The following is a 23,377-nucleotide window of genomic DNA, read 5'->3' on the forward strand; positions in this document are numbered from 1 at the left end:
ATAAAATTGATTTCACACTACCATCCCACTCTCCGCACTTATGCTCTTATCCTCTCCCTTCATAAGGAGTGAAAATTGGAGTGCAATTACAAATCAGAGCTCTAAGGACTTGCACTGTTTGCCAGAAATTCCTCCCTTCCTCGGGTAATAGCTCTAATATACATGATGTTGCCTTTGTAAGAAGCGGGTTAAATTTCCTCACATTTCCCAAAGAAAATGCACTAAAACACGTTTTTACTTCCCAGTTTAGGGAGGAAATGGAACTCCTTGGGTAACTGAAATGGCAGGGATAATTAAATATGAGACCTTGTATTTGAATCACATGTGATAGCAGAAGTAGTTCCGAAGTGGAGAAAATATATTATTTATGTTTAGTTTTTAATTTATATTTTATTAACTAAAATTGTTACAATTTACGTAGTCAATAAAACAAACAAATTTCTTCATGTTCTCTGTGTGAGAACCTTTCTTACTCACACAACCACATAATGTGTTTACTGAAGTTCCCTAGTTTTTCAGGAATATGTTAGCTTGAGAATCTTTTGGTTTTGAGCACTGAGCAGGAAACTTTTCAACTAAGGCCAGACCTTAATTGGTCGACCTTACTGGCATCTAATGAATAAAGAGTGTCTCCCACCTAAGACTGAGTAAAGTGTTACAGGAAAAGGAGAGAGATTCTAGTAGGGGAGTGGCTGGATGGGGATTTCACAGCCATATTTTCCCAATTAGAAATGACCTACAGTCAGCCCCCATCGCAGCTCCATTTCTTTTTGTTTTATATTTAACTTTTTCCCCTTCTCACCTCTCCTCTCTTTTCTAGGTTGGCTGTATGCCTTGGGTTTGGAATATCAATTCCAGCAGTTCAATAGTTATAATTTCTTCTGGTGGAACAAATAAAACAATGAATGAACTTCCATGTGACACAGCCCACTATGCTTTCCTTTCCTGTGTCGTGGGGACTCTCACCTTGGCAATATTTCTACGAGTATCTTCCTTGCCAAAAATGATTCTTCTGCTTTTTGTTACAATTTTGTACATAGTTATTCTGGAACTCAGTGGTTACAGAAAAGCGGTGGGGTAGGTATCTTGCAAAGTAAAAGCTATGCATATTTCTGTATGGATAGTCAGAACATTGACTACTCATCTATGAACTGTCCTCTAGCACTCAGTGCTGCTTAGGACTATATACTCAGTAGAGCACAAGAAATACTTAAGGCTTCGCCCCCCCAACAATTTTAGGGTCTAGTAATATCCATCGACAGGAGATCAGCTTTTGTGAAATAGCAAATGTTGCACCATTATTCTGTAGTTTTATGCCAGCATACCTCAGCTGAACACACTTCAGTCTAATTAAAATATGAAATAGAAAAACACTGTGAAAAACTTCACTTCCACATTTCAGCAGCCCTTAACCAATTCCAATTCCATTTCCATTTAAGCTTTTGAGCTTTTGAGTGGTTTTATATTTCCTAATTAAAAGCGTGCACACACATTATAATAATGTATAGCATTATAAAATCCTCAAGAAGCTGAATGTTGATGTGATCAGGTTTATTCTCACCTTCCTCCCTGCCCATGTGAGCCTTTTCAGAAGAGGCTAGTGACTAGGAGGTACCCATGTGTTCTAAACTAAAGATCTGATATTAAAAATGCCGAGTGCTAGGTATTAGAAAACGTGGAATAACCCATTTACTTTCTCTTTATTTTTAAGGGGTGGCTCCTTTTATATGCGTGGCTATGAACCAATACTAGCCATTTTGCTATTTTCTTGTGCTTTGGCACTACATTCCAGACAGGTGGACTTGAAGCTGCGTCTGGACTACCTCTGGGCTGTGCAGGTAAGTCATAGGACTTTTCTTTCTAGTATCCGTGCACACAAAATGATGTCTGACTTTTTGAAGTGGCTTGCAAATACTTTCAGAACAAATTAGTTGGACTAAGACACTTTCAAATTTTCAGGTCTGTTGGGGTTAACAGAGAAAAATTAGTAGAGCTTTCTTTCCACAGACCTAGAAAACTCATTTGCTCTGGATAAGTGATTCTTTTGTTTGTTCGTAGTTGTTCCATAAGAATACGTTATTAATAAAGTAATGTATCTATATCCAACATGCATTATGAATAGTAAGAATTTCAAACATGGGAAACTGACTGTTAGCAATATCAACTTGAGATAAAGATATTAAATCCATGTTGTTGTTTCATCTTACAATATATAAAGGGATGAAAATAAGTTGATGTTCAGGTAAACTGAAAAGAAGAAATAAAACTGTTGAAATACTTATAACCATATCATGCAATGAAACTCTGGAACTCTTTCCCAAAGGAAGATCAGGAATTTATTTAGATACAAAGAGCGTGGACTTTTTATATATATATATATATATATATATATATATTTCCTATCATAATCACAGCAAAACCCGTAGAAATTTTATTAGCCATAAGCAGGAACATCAGGAAATGTCTACATCCTGCCATGCCTCTCTGCAGTCCTGTTCCCACCTCTGAAGGGTTTCACACTGACCCCTGAGGGAAAGAGAAAGTTGAAGAAGATGTAAGTTTGTTTTGATGGAATTTGGAAGTTGCTTTTATGATAAAATTTACACTCTTTTAGTTCACAGATCACATCCTGTTCTCATCTACACCCTGTTAACTAAGTTGTTAAGAGAACTGTGTAAATCATCAGAGTGCTTGCTTTTGCATGTAAGATCAAGGCTGGAACACATGGGTTAAACACATCACTGGCTCCACTGTGTTACCTAGAATGGAGAAATCAGGAATGACTTAGCTCTGTTACTTTCTGCTTTTAAAGTTTTTCTACCTACCAATTGTTAGACAAGCTCTGTCAGGATTTTTTGTTTGTCTTGACGTCCAAGACCATTTTCAGCCCCTTTATGATTAGGTTTATCTTGTTCCACAACTTTAGTAGACTGTTTAGTAGTGCTGTTTTTAGAGTGTTTAGTAGTGCTGTTTAACAGAGTCAACAATATGTGATCACTTAGTTTAATTTTTGTCCTATAACCTGCAGTATTGATAGGTGCTGTGCCTGTCAGCATCAGAAGTTTGTTTAGGACAAAGTTATAATAGTTTCTGCTTGCTGTAGCATCAAATATACTTTTCAGGTGGAAAAAATATCCCCTGACTTCGAAACTCACAGCAGCACATGACTAGCTGTATAGCGGATATCTTTATGTAAGTTGGCACATGGTGAGGTGCCATATGATACATGAATACGAGACCTTCTGTAAATTATTCCTAGCCATGAAACAGAGTAGCAAGGAGGAAGATACTATTTTACTCTCTTGTGACTTTTCAAAAGGTTAAGAGTGGATTCCAGCATCTTAAATGGTTTTCATCATTCCAGCTATTATGACTTGCACAGTGAATTGTGCATCCCTAAGGAATGTAGCACTTAAAGATTCTTAGTTTCAAGTTGGCTTTTAATTAGAAATCAATTAGTTTTAACATTCAAGTACAGGAAACTAATGAGTGATTTTGGGTTCTGTTTGCCTCAGAACAATGTGCAATATTAACATACTTCAATGGCAAGGTTACCTCTGTGTGGAGGAAATATGTCAAGCAAAATTGGGTGAGAGTTGCTTTAGAGTGATTTCTATGGGGACAGGAGATGCAAAACGGTAGAGGGAGGCCCTCCCATTAAGTAGCAAGGTTCAGAATGGACCCTCTTGCTTTCTTGCCCATGGGCAAGGCTGCTTGAAGGTAAAGGGGCCCAAGATAGTTGGTTAGCATTCAGAGACTGCTTCTACCAAGCTCAAGATCAGAGCATCCCAGCATGTAGGAAGTCAAGGAAGGGAGCCAGGAGACCTGCGTGGTTAAACAGGGAACTGCAGAGTAAGCTCAAGTGGAGGAGGAGAGTTTACAGATCATGGAAGGAGTGGCTGGCTTTTGTGGAAACATAAATAGTATATTAGCAGAGTATCTGGTACAGAGCATATTTTTATTTATAAACTTACACAATTATTTGGGAGTAGTTTTGATGATCTCTTTTCTTTCATAAAAGCACAGTAGTTTATCATCTGTTCTGTCTATGGACAGTAGAAACATAGATGAATTTTGTAGGAAATTGCTCCTCTTTATAACATTTTCATGGAGCTAGTGCAAACTTAAGGTTTGTTTCAGCTGTTTTGGGAGTCAACAGAATTTTAATTTATTAATTATTTATTAATTATTATTTATTAATGAGAGCAGCCTCGCAATTACAGGCCCTGGTTGTCATGGGGGATTTTAATTACCCTGACGTTTGCTGGAAGGACTACTCAGCCAGCCATCTACAATCCAGGAGGTTCCTCCAGTGCATTGATGGTGGATGAGCCAACTTGAAGAGGAGCACTGCTGGATCTCATCCTCACTAACAAGAAGGGTCTAGTTGAAGCCATAAAGGTTAAGGGCTGCCTTGGCTGCAGCGACCATGAGATGGCGGAGTTCAGGATCTCATGTGGCAGGAACAGAATACAGAGCAAAATTGCAACCCTGGACTTCAGTAGGGCCAATGTTGGCATTTTCAAGCAATTGCTAGGGGAAATCCCATGGGACAGGGTTCCTGAAGTTAAAGGTTCCCAAGATACTTGGTTAGCATTCAGGGACTGCTTCTTCCAAGCTCAAGATCAGAGCATCCCAACACATAGGAAGTCAAGAAAGGGAGCCAGGAGACCTGCTTGTTTGAAGAGGGAACTGCTGGGCAAACTCAAGTGGAAAAGGAGAGTCTAGAGATCATGGAAGGAGAGGCTGGCCACTTGGGAAGAATATAAGGCTGTTGTCAGAAGATGTAGGGGGGCAACTAGGAAAGCTAAGGCCTTCTTAGAATTAAAACTTGCAAGAGGGGTCAAGGACAACAGAAAGAGCTTTTCCAAATACATTGCAGATAAAACTAACACCAGAGGCAGTGTAGGCCCACTGATCAATGAGGTGGGTGCCCTGGTGACAGAAGATACAGAGAAGGCAGAGTTACTGGATGCCTTCTTTGTCTCTGTCTACTCTGCCAGAAGCTGTCCTGAGGAGCCCCGTACTACTGAAGCCTCACAGGAAGTCAGGACAATGGAGGAGTTTTCCTTGGTTGATGAGGACTGGGTTAAGGACCAGTTAAGCAATCTGGACATCCATAAATGGGTCCAGATGGGATGCACCTGCAGGTGCTGAGGGAGCTGGCTGAAACCATTGCTAGGCCACTCTCCATCATCTTTGCCAAGTCATGCAAAATGGGAGAGGTGCCTGAGGACTGGAGGAAAGTAAATGTCACTCCAGTCTTCAAGAAGGGCAAGAAGGAGGACAAGAGTAACTAGAGACCAGTCAGCCTCACCTCCATCCCTGGAAAGGTGATAGAACAACTAATCATTGGCTCCATCTCAAGGCATATCAATGATAAGAGGGTCATTAGGGGCAGTCAGCATGGCTTCAGCAAGGGGAAGTCATACATAACCAACCTCATAGTCTTTTATGAGGACATAACCAGGTGGATAGATGATGGAAAAGCAGTGGATGTGTTCTATCTTGATTTCAGTAAAGGATTTGACACAGTCTCCCACAGCATTCTCACAGCTGAACTGAGGAAGTGTGGTCTGGACGACTGGGTAGTGATGTGTACTGTGAACTGGCTGAAGGAAAGAAACCAGAGTGTCGTGGTCAATGGGAGAGAGTCTAGTTGGAGGCCTGTATCTAGTGGAGTGCCTCAAGGATTGGTACTGGGACCAGCACTATTCAGTATATTCATCAGTGACTTGAATGAGGGAATAGAGTGTACTATCAGTAGATTTGCTGAAGACACCAAGCAACTCTCACCTAATTCTGCTTAACATGTTTCATATTTTATATTTCATATTTCATATTTTACTTATTGGTGACTGATAATCACTTTTGCTTATGCAAATTCTTCAACAAAACTGAAAAAAAACCCGAACAAATAAATACAAGCAATAAATGTATGAAGAAGCTAAAACCTCCAAAAACCGCTGAGTTGCTCACTCACCCAGGATTTGTCAGGGGAGGAAAATAAGAATAATACAATGATATGACTGATTGTTGCATTCTTTAGGGAATACTAGAATATCATTCAGCTGTCTTTTCTAATCCATGACACTTGCAAGAAATATGTATTTTACACTCAGCAGGCAAGACTGGCCAGGTTTGCTTACACTTCCTCTTAAAAATCTGGCCCTCTAGAAACAGCGTGATGAGTCTCTTCCCCGTGGTTTTAGTGCCACCTTCAGGTACAGAGATTTTGTTTCTGTGGTGCTGGTGCCCTGCTTAGCTGTATCTTGAGAAAGTGTATTTTCATGGGGTAACTTCAGTCAGTGGCATTGATACAGCATTTTTCTGCTTACTAAACAGTCACCTGATACCTCAGGTGATACAACAGCTCAAACCACTTCCTGAAGAGAGAATGTGTAACCAGTAACCAACATAGTGCAAATTCTGGGATGCCATGAAACTTTGTAAAATGCAATAGCTGTAAATTACATTGATGTCAAAAGCCATAGTACCAAAGAACATTTTAAATTTTGTCACCAGATCCAAAGCAAAAACAAAGCCTGCTTTTAAATACTGCAGCTCTGCAAATACAGTTAAGTTCTGCAAAATTACATACCTGCCACAAATACCAAATAGGCATAAGCAAAAAGCAAAATATAAAAAATTATGTTACTCGTGCCTATGTATTTTCTTTCTTGTTTATTTTCACAATAATCTGCCTTGTTTTTTGATCCAGCAGGTATTGCATAAATATCATGCTGGCATCTTTCTTTAACAAATTGGAATAGGAGCAAATAGATGAAGCTTTGGATGCTATTTAGCTGTCTGGATAATATTTCCACCAGGAATGTAAATACCTGTGATATGTGTTATTTTAGCCTTGTTTCTCCCTGTGCTATTTTAATCTTCTTTCTCCAGCCCCAAGACACTCAAGTGTCTGTTTTGCCTGTGAAAGGGTGATGCATACATTTCCTTTTATCTTAGATGGTCAAAGAGTAGGCACTCTTAGGAGTTCATGAGTCACAAGAAGGACAGTATTCATTGTATTCCCCCTAAGGGCAGAAAGCAGGACGCTGGAAAAAGGTCCAGAAAATATCAATAATCGGTTTACTTCCCTTCGAGCCATGTGATGGAATACTTTGAGAGTCCTCACTGCCGAGCATGATCAAGTCTTTTTTTACCTCGCCTTCACTCCTTATCTTCCCTTGCAAGAGACACAGGGAGATCTTTCTTCTTTTCCCAGGTCTTTCTCTGAAGAACTGCATAAATGAGAGCTGTCTTAGGCAGTACAGGTTAAGAGAATGGGTACTCGAACTCTATGCACTAGTAGCAGAGAATCATTGAATAGTTTGGGTTGGAAGGGACCATCAAAACTCATCTAGTCCAACCCCCCTGCAATGAGCAGGGACATCTTCAACCAGATCAGGTTGCTCAGAGCCCCATCCAGCCTGGCCTTGAATGTCTCCAGGCATGGGACATCTACCACCTCTCTGGGCAACCTGTGCCAGTGTTTCACTACCCTCATTGTAAACAATTTCTTTCTCATGTCTAGCCTGAATCCACCCTTTTTTAGTTAAAAAGAACTTCCCCTTGTCCTATTGCAACAAGCCCTACCGAGCGAAGGTACATTTGAGTTAACATGCCTAGATATCACTGTAAGAAAGGCAGGATGTTAAGACATTTGGTATGTCTTGATAGTAGAAGTGCAGTCCATGCAGAAACTCTGGCTGGGGTACCAGCAATAATATAGCAGTATGTCGAGTGTTTAGTTTGCGGGGTGACAATAAAACCCTGGCAGATGTACTGTTAACCTCCTCTCCCCCTCACTTCCCCCGTTTGCCCCTCCCTCTCCCCCCTTCCCACTAAGGACAGACAATCGGGAGGGAAAGAAGGACAGAGAGAAGAGAGTTGGAAAAAATTAAAGATGTTTTACTAATGCTACTAATAAGAATAGAGAAAATAATACAAAATATACAAAACCAATCTTGAAAGTCTCAGCAGCTGCAGAGCTGGCAACCAAAGTCCTGGACTGGACTCTGCAGCCAACCGGAGCTGGATTCAGTCTCTCACTAGGCCTCAGTTTGCAGGGGCGACTAGCAAGGTCCTCTCCTAATGTCGGCCATAAGGAAAAAGGGACGAGATCCTCGTGATCTCCCACTTTTATATGAAGTATTCGCATCAATGGAATGTTATACACAGTTGGTCAGTTTCTTGGTCACCAGTTTCTCGTCGCCCCTCTCACGAGATGTCCATCCGTGCTTATCAATAACTTCGTATTCCATTGCTATCTTTACCAAAACATTTATCTGGCTCTCCAGGAAAATGCAGCTAATATGAAGCTTTAGCTGACAGGCAAATTCACTAAAAGAGAAACTTGTTTTTTAACAAAACCAGTACACAGTATTAACCCAGTGTGTGGTCTAGGCTATTGTACCTTGCTTTTCAACATGACTAAGTAGTTCAGAAGGAGTGCTATGCTAATTACGTGAACATTCTGCTTCTATGTGTGGGCCTAGGTCAGGCAGAGCTAACACAGCTTATTCTTCATTGCCCCACATAGCCATTGCCAGTGCAAATGTCTCCCTGAACCACAGGGAGAGACTGCACTCCTCTCTCCCTGTTCACTAGGAAGTGCCTGACATGAAATAGGCCAGGGCACAAAAAGCTAAGAGCACTTGACCTACCTTCCCTTTGTTCTGCTGTTTGCATACTATGTCTGTATTTAGTGTTTGCTACAGTTACTCACCATGGTATTATTCAAGGGCCTACCATGACCTTAGTGGCTTTCATCTCATTTCTGGCAACTGAACCTTCTGAGTCAAAATTGTAGTTAACAGCTTTGCACCCAAAGAGAGGAAGAGGCACTTGCTAGGTGCGTTTGAAATGTAGCATTCTACTGTTCTTAGAGGATTTTGCCACCACTTCAGTCATGACTTTTGTGGTTTGGTTTGAGCCACTAGCTCTTCACTGCAGAGCTCAATTCTCAGCCTCTTAGTCACAGCTGTGATCCCATCATTGTGAACATTGTCACACCCATACCTGCATGCACACAGTGATGTCACTGGCATTTCTTTCCCAGTAGTTTCATGACTGTAGTGAAGCAAGACAGAAAGAAGGAAAAAAGCCATCACATGCCTTAAATTGCCATCAGAGGGAAGCAACAAGAAAACCAGCAGGCTAGAGTGTCCTTTCTCATTTTATGTTGGTGTATTAGAATTGTCTTTTATTTCTGTGCATCAAAGGCTGGACAGAACTTCAGCAACATGACCATGGTCACAAAGGTCTGTTTCAGTGCTGGCAGGTTTGTCCTTGTGCTATGGCTTGCTCTAAAGCCTTCGTTGTGAATCATACACAATGATAAGAAACATTACGAATTGCTGAAGAACCTTCTCAATAATTTCTTCCAAAATAAATGCATTGGTCCACTACTGGGCAAGGCAGAGGAATCTGATCACACATTTTCAGATCAGAAATTAACAGCAGCTGCCAGTGATTGAGCAACAGCACTATCCATGCAATGCATCAAACTGGTTACTCCATTTACCTACTCCTACTTGATTATTTTGACTTGTCCAGAAATCTCTGCACCCTGGCCCAAAGGTGTGTTGTTCTTTAGGCTGCTATTCTGCCCCATATTGTATTGGGGGTGTAACTGAGAACCTTAAACATTCCTAGGAAGAAAGTAACAAAGAAGTTTCTTATTCAAAGAATAGAGGAATGGATAAGCAAGCCCAAAGTGGATTTTTTTACACAGAGCATGGATTCAGTTTGCAAATCTTTTTGCTGTCATCAAAGTTTCCATATTCCAGTATGATGTAAAAATGGAGTTCTAAGCTTAGTTTGGATTTTCAGCTGGAAAAAGCTTTTTATTTTTGCCATTAGAATACTGAAATTCCAACAATCAGAATAAACACAAGAGGCCATTATCACGTTTATTGACAACAATAAGTCAGAAATGGAATTATACCACCAAAATAGGGGAAGAATATTTTAAGAAAACAGGATATGGAATTTAAACAGCAAAAAAAAGTGTCAGAAAAACAGGACACAAACAAGAAATAGGTATTTACTTAGAATAAAAATTTCAGCTTATTTCTTACAAAGCTTAACTACTACTTAATGTTTACTGATATTTCACCCCTGGAGTAAATTCTGATTCTCATTGCACAAATTAGAGGAGGAGCTAAGAATGTATTTCAAAAGGAAATGATTCCTGAAGAAGTTATGTTTACAAAACCAATTCTGTTATAGCGTTCTTTCCACTTGTAAAAAAATTTAGTAATACAGAAGTAAACTGCAAGTCAAAGTGGACTGTGTGATTTGAGTAAAAAGGCTGTTTCCTAAGTTTTGTCATAGAAAGCAAAAATTAGCTCCCGGGGGGGGGAGGGGGGAACAAAAAAAATGATAAATACTATATTAGGACTATACAAAGGCAAGAGGTGACTGGTTTCGGCCTACTTAGACAGAAATGTATAGTGAGAAAAGTATGTGGACTTTGTAACAGATCAGGATAGAAAATTCTAGATACAAAAGGGGCACTAACAAAGCTTATAGCAGATTCTTCACTGGTTTTCTTCACTGGTTTACATGATTGTAGTTTCTCAACAATGCCTGAGATTTGGCCTTCCAGTCTGTAACAAGGTAAACAAAATCATACAGGCATCACAGCAGATTTGTGTTATAGTTCTGTAAGTGTGATGGAAGAGCAAAGAATAAGCTGTGATTTATATAAGAAGAATTATATGGTACTGATCAAATGTTTTCTAATTTAAATCAGAATGTGGGGCCAAAAGGCACAACAAGGACCAAATTCCAGAGAAGTAATTTTGCAGAGAGTCTGCTAAGGACTAGGCTGGAATTTGCAAATCTAGGAATCCCAAATGAGATCCCTAGATATTCAGTATTTTTCCAATAAGAGGTATCTGATTTTTAGAATTGTTTCCTAAGGCATGACTCCCACTAACTCCTGTGAGTCAAGGCACTTGCAATAAGATACCACTATCTTGAATTAAGGACTTCAGATGTGTTAAGTCCTATGGACTCTTTCTGAATGCTCACATTCACATGAATGATAGAATTTCTGTTGCTGTTGTGCATGGAAATTTCTGTGCCAAATACCAGAGTAATTAAAACACCTCTAGAAATGCCTTTTTTTTCTTTTTTTTTCTTTTTTTTCTTTTTTTTTCTTTTTTTTTTCTTTTTTTTTTTTTTAATGGCATGTCATTTGGAGGGGAAGCTGTATGAGGAGCAGCTAAAGTCACTGGGTTTGTTCAACCTGGAGAAGAGGAGACTGAGGGGTTCCAAGGGGAGGAGGAGGGGCAGGCGCTGATCTCTTCTCTCTGGTGACAAATGACAGAACCCGAGGGAACGGCAGGAAGATGTGACAGGGGAGGTTTGGTTGGATATTAGTAAAAGGTTCTTCCCCCAGAGGGTGGTGGAGCACTGGAACAGGCTCCCCAGGGAGGTGTCACGGCCCCAAGCCTGACAGTGTTCAGGAAGAGACTGGACAATGCCCTCAGACACATGGTGTGAACTAAGGAGTTGTTCTATGCAGAGACAGGAGTTGGACTCAATGATCCTTGTGGGTCCGTTCCAACTGAGGACATTCTATGATTTGATGATTCTATACATTTTTGCTTTTTGGAAAGGTTTTTCTTTTTCTCTGTCCCCACAGGCAGAAGAAGAGAGAGACGATATGGAGAGAGTCAAGCTGGATAATAAAAGAATTCTCTTCAACCTGTTGCCAGCACATGTTGCACAGCACTTTCTTATGTCTAATCCAAGAAATATGGTAAACCAAGATAAAATTTAAATACATGGTGATGTTGTAGCTTGCATCACATTTCAACTGTATGTTTTTGTGTTAAAAGGGATAGTTTTGTAAAAACTTGCATTCAATAACTAGATTTGGATTATTTCTTTCACTATAGTGTCCTCATTTTCTGAAGAATTTTCATAAAAAGCAGGATAAGGGAATGTTGTGTCATTCCATATTAATGCAGTCAAGTGTCTGCGTGCAAATCACAATTTTTTTTTTTTTCAATCAGTTTTGAATATTGGAATTTATCATAGTATTTCATGAGGTCAGTTTGGTTCTGAATGGTGAAGTAGTGTATTAACTGCCAGATACTTTCATATGAACCACTCTAGTTCTGGAAATATGCTGCCATTTTCAAACCCATCCATTTAAAGTTAAAAACAGAGACTTGTACACACCCAAGAAAGACAGAGTAGCTGTTAACATCAATGGCTGCAGTGTAAGTGGTTCGGGAAGCCCTTTCCCAGAGTCCTGGTGTAGCTGCAATACCTGCAGCACTGGAGTAGTTGTAATGGCCATGATACTGCTCTTGAGAGTTTGGTCAATGTATTTGAACCACAGAAGAGTGGGTTTACTTTCCATGAGCCCTCCAAATTCTTAAGCAGAAACCTTACTGTACATAACAGCATTGTATTGTTAGTGTTGAATACAGGACTCTGCAATTCAGGGAATGACATGAAGGAGTGAGGCTGGTTTTGTGCTGCTGGGTAAAATTGTTATGTCTCCTATCTTAGTTATAAAATGAAGCTGAGAAAATGCAATTATATTTCTCATATAACAAAAGTTCTACAACTGTTAAGACTTCCTACAGAATTTTTACTCACTACTTCCCTGCCTAAACAGAGAAAAATACTAAGATGTTTTAAAAGGGTTTAATAGCTGAGTGTTAATTTTCTTTAGTGTTTTTGAGTAGAGAGATCTTTCAACACTTTTTTAATAAGCCTGTCTTTGTCTTTGCCAAAAAATATGGCTTTTGTCCTAGCTACTCTCCTACTAGAGAGAGTGCAAAGGAGGGTGACAAAGCTGGTGAGGGGCCTGGAGCAGAAGTCTTATGAGGAGCAGCTGAAGGAACTGGGACTGTTTAGCCTGGAGAAAAGGAGGCTGAGGGGAAACCTTATTGCTGTCTACAGCTACCTGAAAGGAAGTTGTAGCATGGAGGGTGTTGGTCTCTTCTCCCAAGTAGCAAGTGATGGGACAAGAGGAAATGTCCTCAAGTTGCACCAGGGAAGGTTCAGATTGGATATTATGAAAAAAATTCTTCACAGAAAGGATTGTCAGGCGTTGGAACAGGCTGCCCAGTGAAGCAGTGCAGTCGCCACCTGTGGAGGTGTTTGAAAGGTGTTTAAACAAGGTTCTTAGGGACATGGTTTCGTGCTAGAGTTAGGTTGTGATTGGACTCAATGATCCTGAGGGTCTCTTCCAACTGAAATGATTCTATGATTCCATGGTTCTATTGCTTAGTAGTAGAATAGAGATAATAATAATGATGTCTGGTTTGATTAATCTTTTAAAATAAAAAATGTATCTGCTCATGAACTGCAGGACCTTTATTACCAGTCATATTCACAAGTGGGAGTGATGTTTGCTTCCATCCCAAATTTCAATGATTTTTACATCGAATTGGACGGCAATAATATGGGAGTGGAATGTTTACGCCTTTTAAATGAAATCATTGCTGATTTTGATGAGGTAAGGTCTAAACACTTTGTCTTTTGACCATTTCAGTTCTACCTAATTGCTATCAACAGAGATTATCTGTAGCAACTCAGCCTATCTTGCACTGCCTAATCAAACAGTGCTGTAAACTTCCTGTTTAATTGTAGCTGGTGTCCACTGGGCTTCTCCTAAGTGCCTAGTTTGTATTTTTAGGCAAGTGAGTCTGACCTCAAATTCCTCTAATATAGGTAGTGTATTAAAATGTGAGTTAATGGTCATTTTTTTCAATTACTTCAAAGTGGGCAAGCCTCAACTTACCAAAAATAATATGTTTTAATCAACTTGCACATATTATCTGGTAACTATGGTTGCTTGTCTAAAATATTATGTAATATTTAACAGTTTTATGTTTTAAACAAAGCTTATGGACAAAGAATATTATAAGGACATAGAAAAAATCAAGACAATTGGAAGTACATATATGGCAGCTGTGGGACTCGTACCTACTTCGGGAACTAAGGTAAGATGATTTTACATGACAGTCATCTGTGAACGAACCATTCTCGTTCCATTTTTTATTGCTGTCTACAACTACCTGAAAAGAGGTTGTAGCATGGAGGGTGTTGGTCTCTTCTCCCAAATAACAAGTGGTAGGACAAGAGAAAATGGCCTCAGTTTGCACCAGGGGAGGTTTAGATTGGATATTAGGAAAAAATTATTCATGGAAAGGGTTGTGAAGCAGTGGAACAGGCTGCCCAGGGAAGTGGTGGAGTCACCATCCCTGGAGGTGTTTAAAAGGTCTTCAGACAAGGATTTTAGGTATATGGCTTAGTGCTAAATTTAGGTTAGGTTATGGCTGGACTTGATGATCCTGAGGGTCTCTTCCATCTCAAATGATTCTATGATTCTATGAATTTCCAGAAGAACATCAGAAACACAACTAACTCTATGTGATTATAGATAACGTGTACTACTACTTTACCACAATTTCAATCTGAAATTAAAAGAACAACTTTAGCCTGGAAAATAAAAATATGCTAGCAGTTGCTTATGTGGCTTCATTCAGGATTTTGTTGTCTGCAGCTCTGGGTTCTCTTCAAATTGGCATATAAACCTACTAAGTCAGACTGGTAATGTTTTAAACCTGGTATCTCAGGTGACCTTGTAATATACAGGGAAGGGGAGACTCTAGATGTAACGAATTGCTGCAAAACAAACACATTAATATTATTATTTTTTTTATTTTTCTTTCAACATAGTGCTTAGGTATATTGCTGCATTTTACCCTGGTCCCTCCAAATCAGCTCTTCTTTGTCTCTAATGGTAGCATTCTTTTTACCCTCTTAATAATAAAAAGTCAAAGTAATTTCAGACCCACTATTTCTGAAGCACAGTTTTTATTCTATATCTTTCTTACTACTCCTGAGTGTGTTTCTTACCTTAAGTTTGTGTCTTGGGACAGAGATTTCCTAGATTTGCACTCAGCATCTGGAAAAGCAGAAAACCCTGCAGCTAGTATACTGAATAAATTGTATACAGAGTACTACACACATTAATATTAGTAAAATTAATTTACGAAAAATAATATAATTAATAACATGAGGAATATAATTAAAATTAAAGCAATCCATGCACCTAGTCTGCCCAGAATTTTCAGACACCTCTCCCCTGTTCTGATATGCATTTACTTATGTCGTAGAGGTACACTCATGCATTGTACATTTAGCATTATAAAGTAACACCAAGTTGGAGTGCGAAAGCAAAAAGGGCCAGAAGATGGCCTGTGAACTTTCTGGCAACGATTATCCTTGCTAAGTAAATAAAAAACAAGGCCATTTTGAAATCAACTCTTAGGATCATGTTGGAGTATATCACATGCAGCTAATTTTCTGGTCTGCAGGGTATTTAGAACTGATGCTCTCCTTTGTATCATTCCTAGAAATCTACACATTACAAAAAGATATTTTTAAAACTCTGTTTATGCTAAATGTTTGACTCCTGGGTCCTGAGACAGGAAAAAAAATGATACTTCAAATTTTGTTCGGTGTGATTTCAGGCAACCAGGCAACGGCATACTTGTGTGTCTGCTATAAATGCTCTTTGAACTACAGTGCTGAAAACAAGTGTGTTATTGGGTAACTTTGGCCGTATATGTTCCAAAACCTAAACGTGTTTATCTCTTGTATTTTATAATTGCTAGCTGAAGGATCAGCTGAGTTAGCCCAGTACTGAAGATACTGCTTTGAGCTTATGATAGTAATGCATTTTAAATGACTGCAGGTGGTCATGCCTCTGCCTTTCTCTGAGACCTTGGGGCAAATTTTGAATATTTCTGTACAAGTAGTATTTATTTAACATTCTGTATTACAAAAAACCTAAAGATCTTGTATAAAACAGACAATACTTTTTACTTCAACTTGAGGTTTCAGCTTTTCTGTGATGTCTTCCCACTCCTCATGTGATGCAAATGAGTAGAAATTGCTCACATCCTTTTGGCAGTTTGGCCCTAGGTCTTCAGCATCCAGTTACGTATTAGAAGTCTGATGATCCTGGGCAGTCCGTCATGTGCAGATGATCACTGCCAGCCCTCACACAGCTCCCGGGCTGCCCTACGAAGTCATATGTGTCCATGGGGAGCCATGAGACACTCAAGTTCTCTCCTCTGCTAGGTGTGCCCCAGATTAATCAGATCTGACACAGGCTCTGTTTGTGAGCCACCTATTTTATTCTAGGATTTGGACATTAGCAGAAGGCAGTAGATGAGATTAACTGTGCTCTTAACTGAGGGTACTTACTCACATGAGAAGGCCGCGTCCTGATGAAGTCAAATATTTAAATCTCATATTTTACAGGGCTATTGTTTCTGAAGCTTGACTTCAGCAGGTGACTGTAGTAAATGCACACTGCCTCTGTCAGAGTGGTTTTTCTGTGATGCTCTGGGCAGTCTTACCAGTAACTATTCCTCTGATGTTTAAATAAATAATTTCTTTCCAGTTACACCACCAGGCCAGCACACAAATGAAGATCTTTTGCGGCATCCTTTGAAATTACATCTGTGATTTCACCATCATCCTGACTTTACCAGGATGCTAACCTTGTGGTGTTCTTCAGTGCAGGTTCAAAAGAGTTTGCTAGTAATCCTTTTGAGAGGTATCTGTCACCTGCAGTGCATCCAGTATTTGTCACTGGTTCTCTCTCCTGCAACCCTGAGGGGCACTGCAGGAAACCAAAGCATTCATCAGGCAGCAAAGAAATGGAAGGATAAGGAATATAAGGAAGATTAGAGGATTACATAAAACTTTACATTCCTCCATCCCTCCTCCAGACATTCAATATTATTCTCCTTCTCTGTTGGAAGTGTAGCCATTAGCTCTTTAGATATAATTCTTGTTTTTCCTTTGTCTTGGTTGAGGCTGGAAATGAGTAGACCTAGCTGACATTTCGAGAAGCAGAATGCCAGAAAGCCAGGCAGGTAAATAAAAATATTCTTCCAAAAACTTTGTACTGCCAGAAGGACGACTTTCATAATTTTTTGTTAGCACTTTGCTCTAATTTTTGTAAATTTCTCAGCCACGTGAAGGAAACCTTTCAAACTGAGCTGAATAAAGCAAATAGCAACCTGTTTCTGAGGCAATGTCAAGTCCTTCATTTATACAATCTCACTATCATGAAAAAAACTCAGCAAGCTCTCATCTCGTGCCAGCTGCTACAGCCCTGTTGTGCAACACCCCACTGAAGCTAGACTGCTACTGACCCTGCATTTCTTTCCCCATATCCTACCTTTAGCCCACTTTCACTTTACAAATCTGTTCAAGAATTCACATTTATTATTCAAATAAGAGCACAACATAAAAGCAACCAGACTGAGTCAGGTCAAAGGTCTATTCTAGTAAACTGTCTTTTACTAGCCAATGGTACATCCTGGGGGAAGGGCATGAGTTACAGGACAAACATGAAAACCTCCTTTTTCCACTTCCTAATGATATGATGCTTAAGAAATTCTAGAGCTACAGATAACGTATATTTTTACTACTTTGTAGAAAATATTTCTCCTATGAGTTTGAGTAATTATGTTTGAATCTTATTAACTTTTGGAATCTACAATATTCTCTGAAAATTAGTTAAACATTTTAATTAGACTGAAGTTGTAAAAACTATTTTCTTATATTTTCTGTTTTCTTTACAAGTTCAAACTTCAGCATTTCGTTTAATCCCTTCTGGTTCTTTTGCTCTAGTTCATTTAGATACATTTTATAACAACTCGCTTCAACTTGCCTGGAAAGGAAAGAAAAGAGGGATGTATTGCATCTCACAGGATTAAACCTAACAGGAATTTTGTCAATGGGAACAACATACACCCCATGGAGCTGGAAGCTAGCAAAAGCCCCAGAGGGAGAAGAGGGCAGAAACTATAGTTATTAATAATCATCACGCAAAGCAGTTTTGTAAGAAAGCAGGTTACATTCCCTGCCATGCTCACAACAAACATCTGCAGCTCTCTAGCAACAGAACCACTTTACCACGGGAACTTTGCTTTCTATTCTTCCCAGAAATCATAAAGAGAGTGGGAAGAAAAAAAAAAAAAAAATGAAAAAAGAAAAAGGAGTTCAGTACTTGAGAAAAGAATGCATGTGCTGTGGCCACCACCAAATGTTTCTTTTCACAAACAAAATGGTTGAGATGATTTTCCTAAGCCATCTAGTTTGAGCTTTTCATTGTTTTTCACTTCGGTATTTCATTTGCCTCTCAGTACCATACAAATCTAATGTGCAATACTATTTTGTTTCTAGGCTAAAAAATCAATTTATTCCCATCTGAGTACACTGGCAGATTTTGCAATAGAGATGTTTGACGTTCTTGATGAAATCAACTATCAGTCTTACAACGACTTTGTCCTAAGAGTTGGTAAGTCACATTTCTACAACTATCACGCAAGCAGAACATTGTTGTTTGTTGTCTTTCCCTGTGCTGTCTTCAAAGGATTACCTGTCCCGCACTCCTGATTAAAACTGAAAAGCTGAAAAGCTGGAGAGTCACATCTATGTAGAAGATCAGCAGGCTGGATGATGAGCATCAGTATTAAGGAATTATAGTTGAGTCCAGTTCAACTGTGTTTATTTCATCTCAGCATCCCTAAAAGGAATCTGCAGCAATAATTTTATACAATATAATTAGTGTTTCCAGTCTTGTGCCTTACACTGGTTTGCATTGCTAAACTGCTGAGAACTGAGTCTGATTGTACTTAACTATTAATTTAAGTTGCATGTGCAAAAGCTTTGTTGGCATTAAAAGTGTGATGGGAGATTTTGTGCACAGATGCCAGATCACCTCAACCAGTCCTGTTTTCTCCAACAAATCAAATCCTCTTATCTTCACAACACAAACTTTGTCATGAAATCCTTTACATGTTATTACATCTTACATCTCAGAGTCCATTCTCCCTGCCTTCTTAGATAGCAAGTTCCCCTCTTCCCTTCCTTCCCAGCATCCTGCTCCTCCCCAATGGTACTTCTACTGCTGTTCTCATTTCATTGCATAGTCTAACACAGATAGTTTTCTCCAGCTTCTTTATCTATATATTTTCATGGCTGAATTATGAGAATAGTGGATGGACAATGGGAAAAGTGAGGTTGTTGGCAGCAGAAGATCAAGAAACACCAAAGATATCAAGGGTGGAAATCGGAGAGTTAATACATCTTTGCCCTCCTATAGGTCCTAATAATTATAAACCCCAAATAGTCTTTGAGGTCTGTTATAACTGGCCTTTCCAAGTTTACAAAGGGGCAAAAGACAAATATTTAACCCACATTCTTCTGCATAATTTGCTTGGGAAATACTTTGTACAGAATGTCATTCAGGGTTTAGCATCTGCAGCTCTTCAGAGTTCTCAGAAGAAGACACATCACAGAATCACAGTCACAGAATCACGGAATCACAGAATGTTAGGGATTGGAAGGGACTTCGAAAGATCACCTAGTCCAATCCCCCTACCGGAGCAGGAACACCTAGATGAGGTTACACAGGAATGTGTCCAGGTGGGTTTTGAATGTCTCCGGAGGAGACTCCACAACCTCCCTGGGTAGCCTGTTCCAGTGTTCTGTCACACTCACTGTGAAGAAGTTTCTTCTCATATTTAAGAGGAACCTCCTGTGTTCCAGTTTGTGTCCATTACCCCTTGTCCTATCATTGGTTGTCACCAAGAAGAGCCTGGCTCCATCCTCGTGACACTCATTCTTTACATATTTATAACCATTAATGTGGTCACCCCTCAGTCTGCTCTTCTCCAAGCTAAAGAGATCCAGCTCCCTCAGCCTTTCCTCATAAGGGAGATGTTCCACTCCATCATCTTTGTGGCTCTGTGCTGGACTCTCTCCAGGAGTTCACTGTCCTTCTTGAACTGAGGGGCCCAGAACTGGACACAATATTCCAGATGTGGTCTCACCAGGGCAGAGTAGATTGGGAGGAGAACCTCTCTCGACCTGCTAACCACCGCCCTTCTAATACACCCCAGGATGCCATTGGCCTTCTTGGCCACGAGGGCACAGTGTTGGCTCATGGTCATCCTGCTGTCCACCAGGATCCCCAGGTCTCTAACAGGTCGCTCCCCAACTTATATTGGTACCTGGAGTTGTTCTTGCCCAGATGCAAGACTCTACACTTGCCCTTGTTATATTCCATCATTTTTTTTCCCCACCCAACTCTCCAGCCTGTTCAGGTCTCACTGGATGGCAGCACAGCCTTCTGGTGTGTCAGCCACTCCTCCCAGTTTTGTGTCATCAGCAAACTTGCTGACAGTGCACTCTATTCCCTCATCCAAGTTGTTGATGAATAAACATCCTCATTTATCTTCTAAACAAGATGTCAAAATAAGTCAGAAATGTAGAATTGAGCCCCATAGTTTCCTCCAAAAAAAGACACTTGAGCCATTTTCACATACTCTTGTCTTCTTTGTGTCTCCCTGATCTGAGTTATCTGGTATTGTCAACTAATGTGACACACTTCCCTTACCCCATTCCTTGTGTCTTTCATGCCACTTTATCTGTTCCACTTGGAGAACCTCTATTAAGAGCTTTATATGAGCACGCATAGTGGAAGTTGTAGCAAACAATTGAAGATCCTTGTTTATTCTGAATTGTTCTAGAGCTAAACTCTGCACTACCATTTTTTTCCTTCTTTTCTTAAAACAAGCAAAAGAAGAAAATCCACAGATGAGCCAAATTTCTATGTGGTCTGTCATATTGCATTTCCAATAAGATATGTCTGTGTGTATCTTCATTTTGTTACTAAACCTCTTACAAATGCAGAAGTCCAATTGGCATTAACTTAATATATATTATGTCCTATGACCAAAAAAATTCTAAGGTGCTCATGTTAGATCTATTTTGCATGATTCATGTTTCCCCTGGATAATATGCTGTAGTGTTTGAAACCAAACTCATTGTTTTGATTTTAGGTATTAATGTCGGGCCAGTAGTGGCTGGAGTCATTGGAGCCAGAAGACCACAGTATGATATCTGGGGAAACACTGTAAATGTTGCCAGCCGGATGGATAGTACAGGAGTACAAGGGAAAATTCAGGTGAGTTCATTCTGAGACAATTTTGCAAACATTACATACCTTCTAGTTTATATGTGGTTACACTTTCAAGACCACTTAGAAAACACAGCCTCACTTGATCTTGTGGTTCGTATGAAAAGGGCGACATTCTCCAGATGATTCAAGCATCAGAGGTATAGTTGTTTTCCAGTACACTTCACTACTTAGAGGTAAATAAATCCACAAATAAATCATTTCCTACCAGAAGAAACAGAGTTCTCTGTCACATTGCACACAGTTGGAGGCAAGCCTGGGAATGCCAACTCTATATGGCCCAGTCCTTGTGCTGTAGGAATTTTGCCTGAACAAGGACTACAAGGAAAGAATCCATGTCCATTTGCATCTTGCAGGCTCTTATGAAGCTTTAACGATTCCTTGAATGCTTTTGATCAGAGAAGCTACACAGACAAAGAACATCGTTGTTCTACTAGAGCTTGGCTATGAACTATGCTGCACCTCTCAAAATCTCTATGACCTCTTGCAGCCCTTTATCCAAACTACCAGTCTAGTCTCCAGGGATCAAAAGTTCTTCTGGAGTAAATTAACGTCACTGGAACTGATCCAGCTTACAAGAGTGGACAATTTGTTTACACATTTTTGTTGGACAGAGCTTAATCTGTCTGTGTAATGATTCAGCTCAAGACCAGAAGTCCTGTTTCTCAGATTTCAGTTTGGTCAGTGATTTTTAATTCCTTAAGAAAATTCTAACTGAGCGTGAGAACAGCAGAAGGTGCTAATTCATTCTGCTTATGCATATTTTGTGACAGAGAAGTAAAATGAGGAGGGGTGGGCAGTTCAATGATCAGCCTTATATGAACAGGAAAAACTAATTACTGTTTTTTACTGTCTTCAGGTGACAGAAGAAGTTCAGCGGATATTAAAAAGGTGCAGTTATGAATTCATGTGCAGGGGTAAAGTCAGTGTAAAGGGAAAAGGCGAAATGTTGACCTATTTCCTGGAAGGAAAGGCTGATGGAAATAATTCACAAACACGGTCTTTAAACTTAGAGCGGAAAACGTACCCTTATGGGCGAGCAAACATTCAAACAAAACTGGGCACCAGCTGTCCGTCGATGTCCTCAGTTGCCAGCTTTAATGTAAAAGCTGGGCTTGGAGCAGGCCAGGCCCCTGCCACTCAAACAAATCAAACACTGCATTATCTTCCTTCTGTGCCAGCTGTGAAGGAGGCATAGAGCAAAGGAGATTTGGTTGTGCCATTTGCAGTGAACTTGGAGAACAAACGTTGCCTGAATTTTTACCAAGAGATTAGAGGTCATAGGCCATGGCATTAACCAAGGACCACTACAACCCAACCAAAGACAACTTGGGGACTGTGTAATGAACTCTTGAGATGGAACATATAAGGGCTAGCAATTCTGTTAGGAAAAGTAAAAACCTGGTTTTCTGGAAACGAGGAATATTTTCTTGGCATGTTTAAAGGGTAAATGAAAAAAAAACAAAAAAGAGATAAATGTGCAAGCAATTATTTATGTGTGTATATATGTTTTAATCTATATATGCACATATACAAACAGTCCTATGTAGACTTAGTGGAGATTTATAGATATAGATATAGATATAAACATAAAAATATGTATTTATTTACACATATATGTGCAATGACATAGCAAAGAGATTTCTCTTTCTGTCATAGCCAGCATTATTAGCTCAGGCATTAGCAAAGCTGCATTTAACCATGGATTGTGGGGCAGCTGAAGACTCTCCAGGGCTACAGCAAGAGTTAGAGAAACTGCGCTCCCAGTGCATGAGTTAAAGCAATGAGAAGAGTGTTCATTGTGCTGTCAATGGCAGATTAATGAAGGGTGGATTTAGCTCATTGCTAAACCCTATATATTTTTTAAAATTCTCTTTGCATGCTCTAAAACCATCCAAAAAATCCAATTCAAACCATAACACTAGGACATGAAGTATATAAACTACAGAACTTAAAGGTTTGGCAGAAGAACAATATATATTCGTTCCATTAAAAAAGAAGTGATAGAGTTTAGAAGTTGCTGCCTCTTCACAGGTCATTTGACTCTGTGCAAGACTGAGGAGCCACCCTGCAAGCACAGCAATATGTTTATGCAATATAAAAACATTCCTTTATGTACAGTACTGATTTTACTGAAGAGCAGAAGTATGGTATTATTTCAGATGTTTACAAACAGCACAGGTCATGTGGCTTAGTTCCAGAATTCAGATTTGCCTTTCAAAACAGCTCAAATAATAGTTCTGTGCTGGTGAAAAACATGCTGTTGCTAGCTTTGTGACATTTGTATGTTTGCCTACATAGTCTTACATCTTAATTGATTTTAAAATT

The 23,377-nt window shown here is 39.6% G+C and overlaps 1 protein-coding gene across 4 annotated transcripts in view; it reads left to right on the forward strand.

Annotated features, from left to right (window-relative positions):
- ADCY1 (adenylate cyclase 1) overlaps positions 1 to 22,518 on the forward strand; it is a 144,229-nt gene extending 121,711 nt beyond the window's left edge. For 2 of the 4 annotated variants that reach the window (XM_005510172.4, XM_065052137.1), the window contains 8 exons: positions 821 to 1,077; positions 1,712 to 1,838; positions 11,660 to 11,776; positions 13,346 to 13,492; positions 13,881 to 13,979; positions 18,250 to 18,364; positions 20,913 to 21,037; positions 21,909 to 22,486. In XM_005510172.4, the coding sequence (XP_005510229.2) occupies positions 821 to 1,077; positions 1,712 to 1,838; positions 11,660 to 11,776; positions 13,346 to 13,492; positions 13,881 to 13,979; positions 18,250 to 18,364; positions 20,913 to 21,037; positions 21,909 to 22,247 (1,326 nt within the window). In that variant the 3' untranslated portion in view covers positions 22,248 to 22,486. Of the gene's footprint in view, positions 1 to 820; positions 1,078 to 1,711; positions 1,839 to 11,659; positions 11,777 to 13,345; positions 13,493 to 13,861; positions 13,980 to 18,249; positions 18,365 to 20,912; positions 21,038 to 21,908 lie in introns of those variants that run through there. The other 2 variants (XR_010470219.1, XR_010470220.1) reach the window with 2 other exon arrangements.
- The last annotated feature ends 859 nt before the right edge of the window (positions 22,519 to 23,377 follow it).

Source organism: Columba livia, chromosome 2, assembly GCF_036013475.1.
Source record: "Columba livia isolate bColLiv1 breed racing homer chromosome 2, bColLiv1.pat.W.v2, whole genome shotgun sequence".
In the NCBI taxonomy this organism is placed as follows: Eukaryota; Metazoa; Chordata; class Aves; order Columbiformes; family Columbidae; genus Columba; species Columba livia.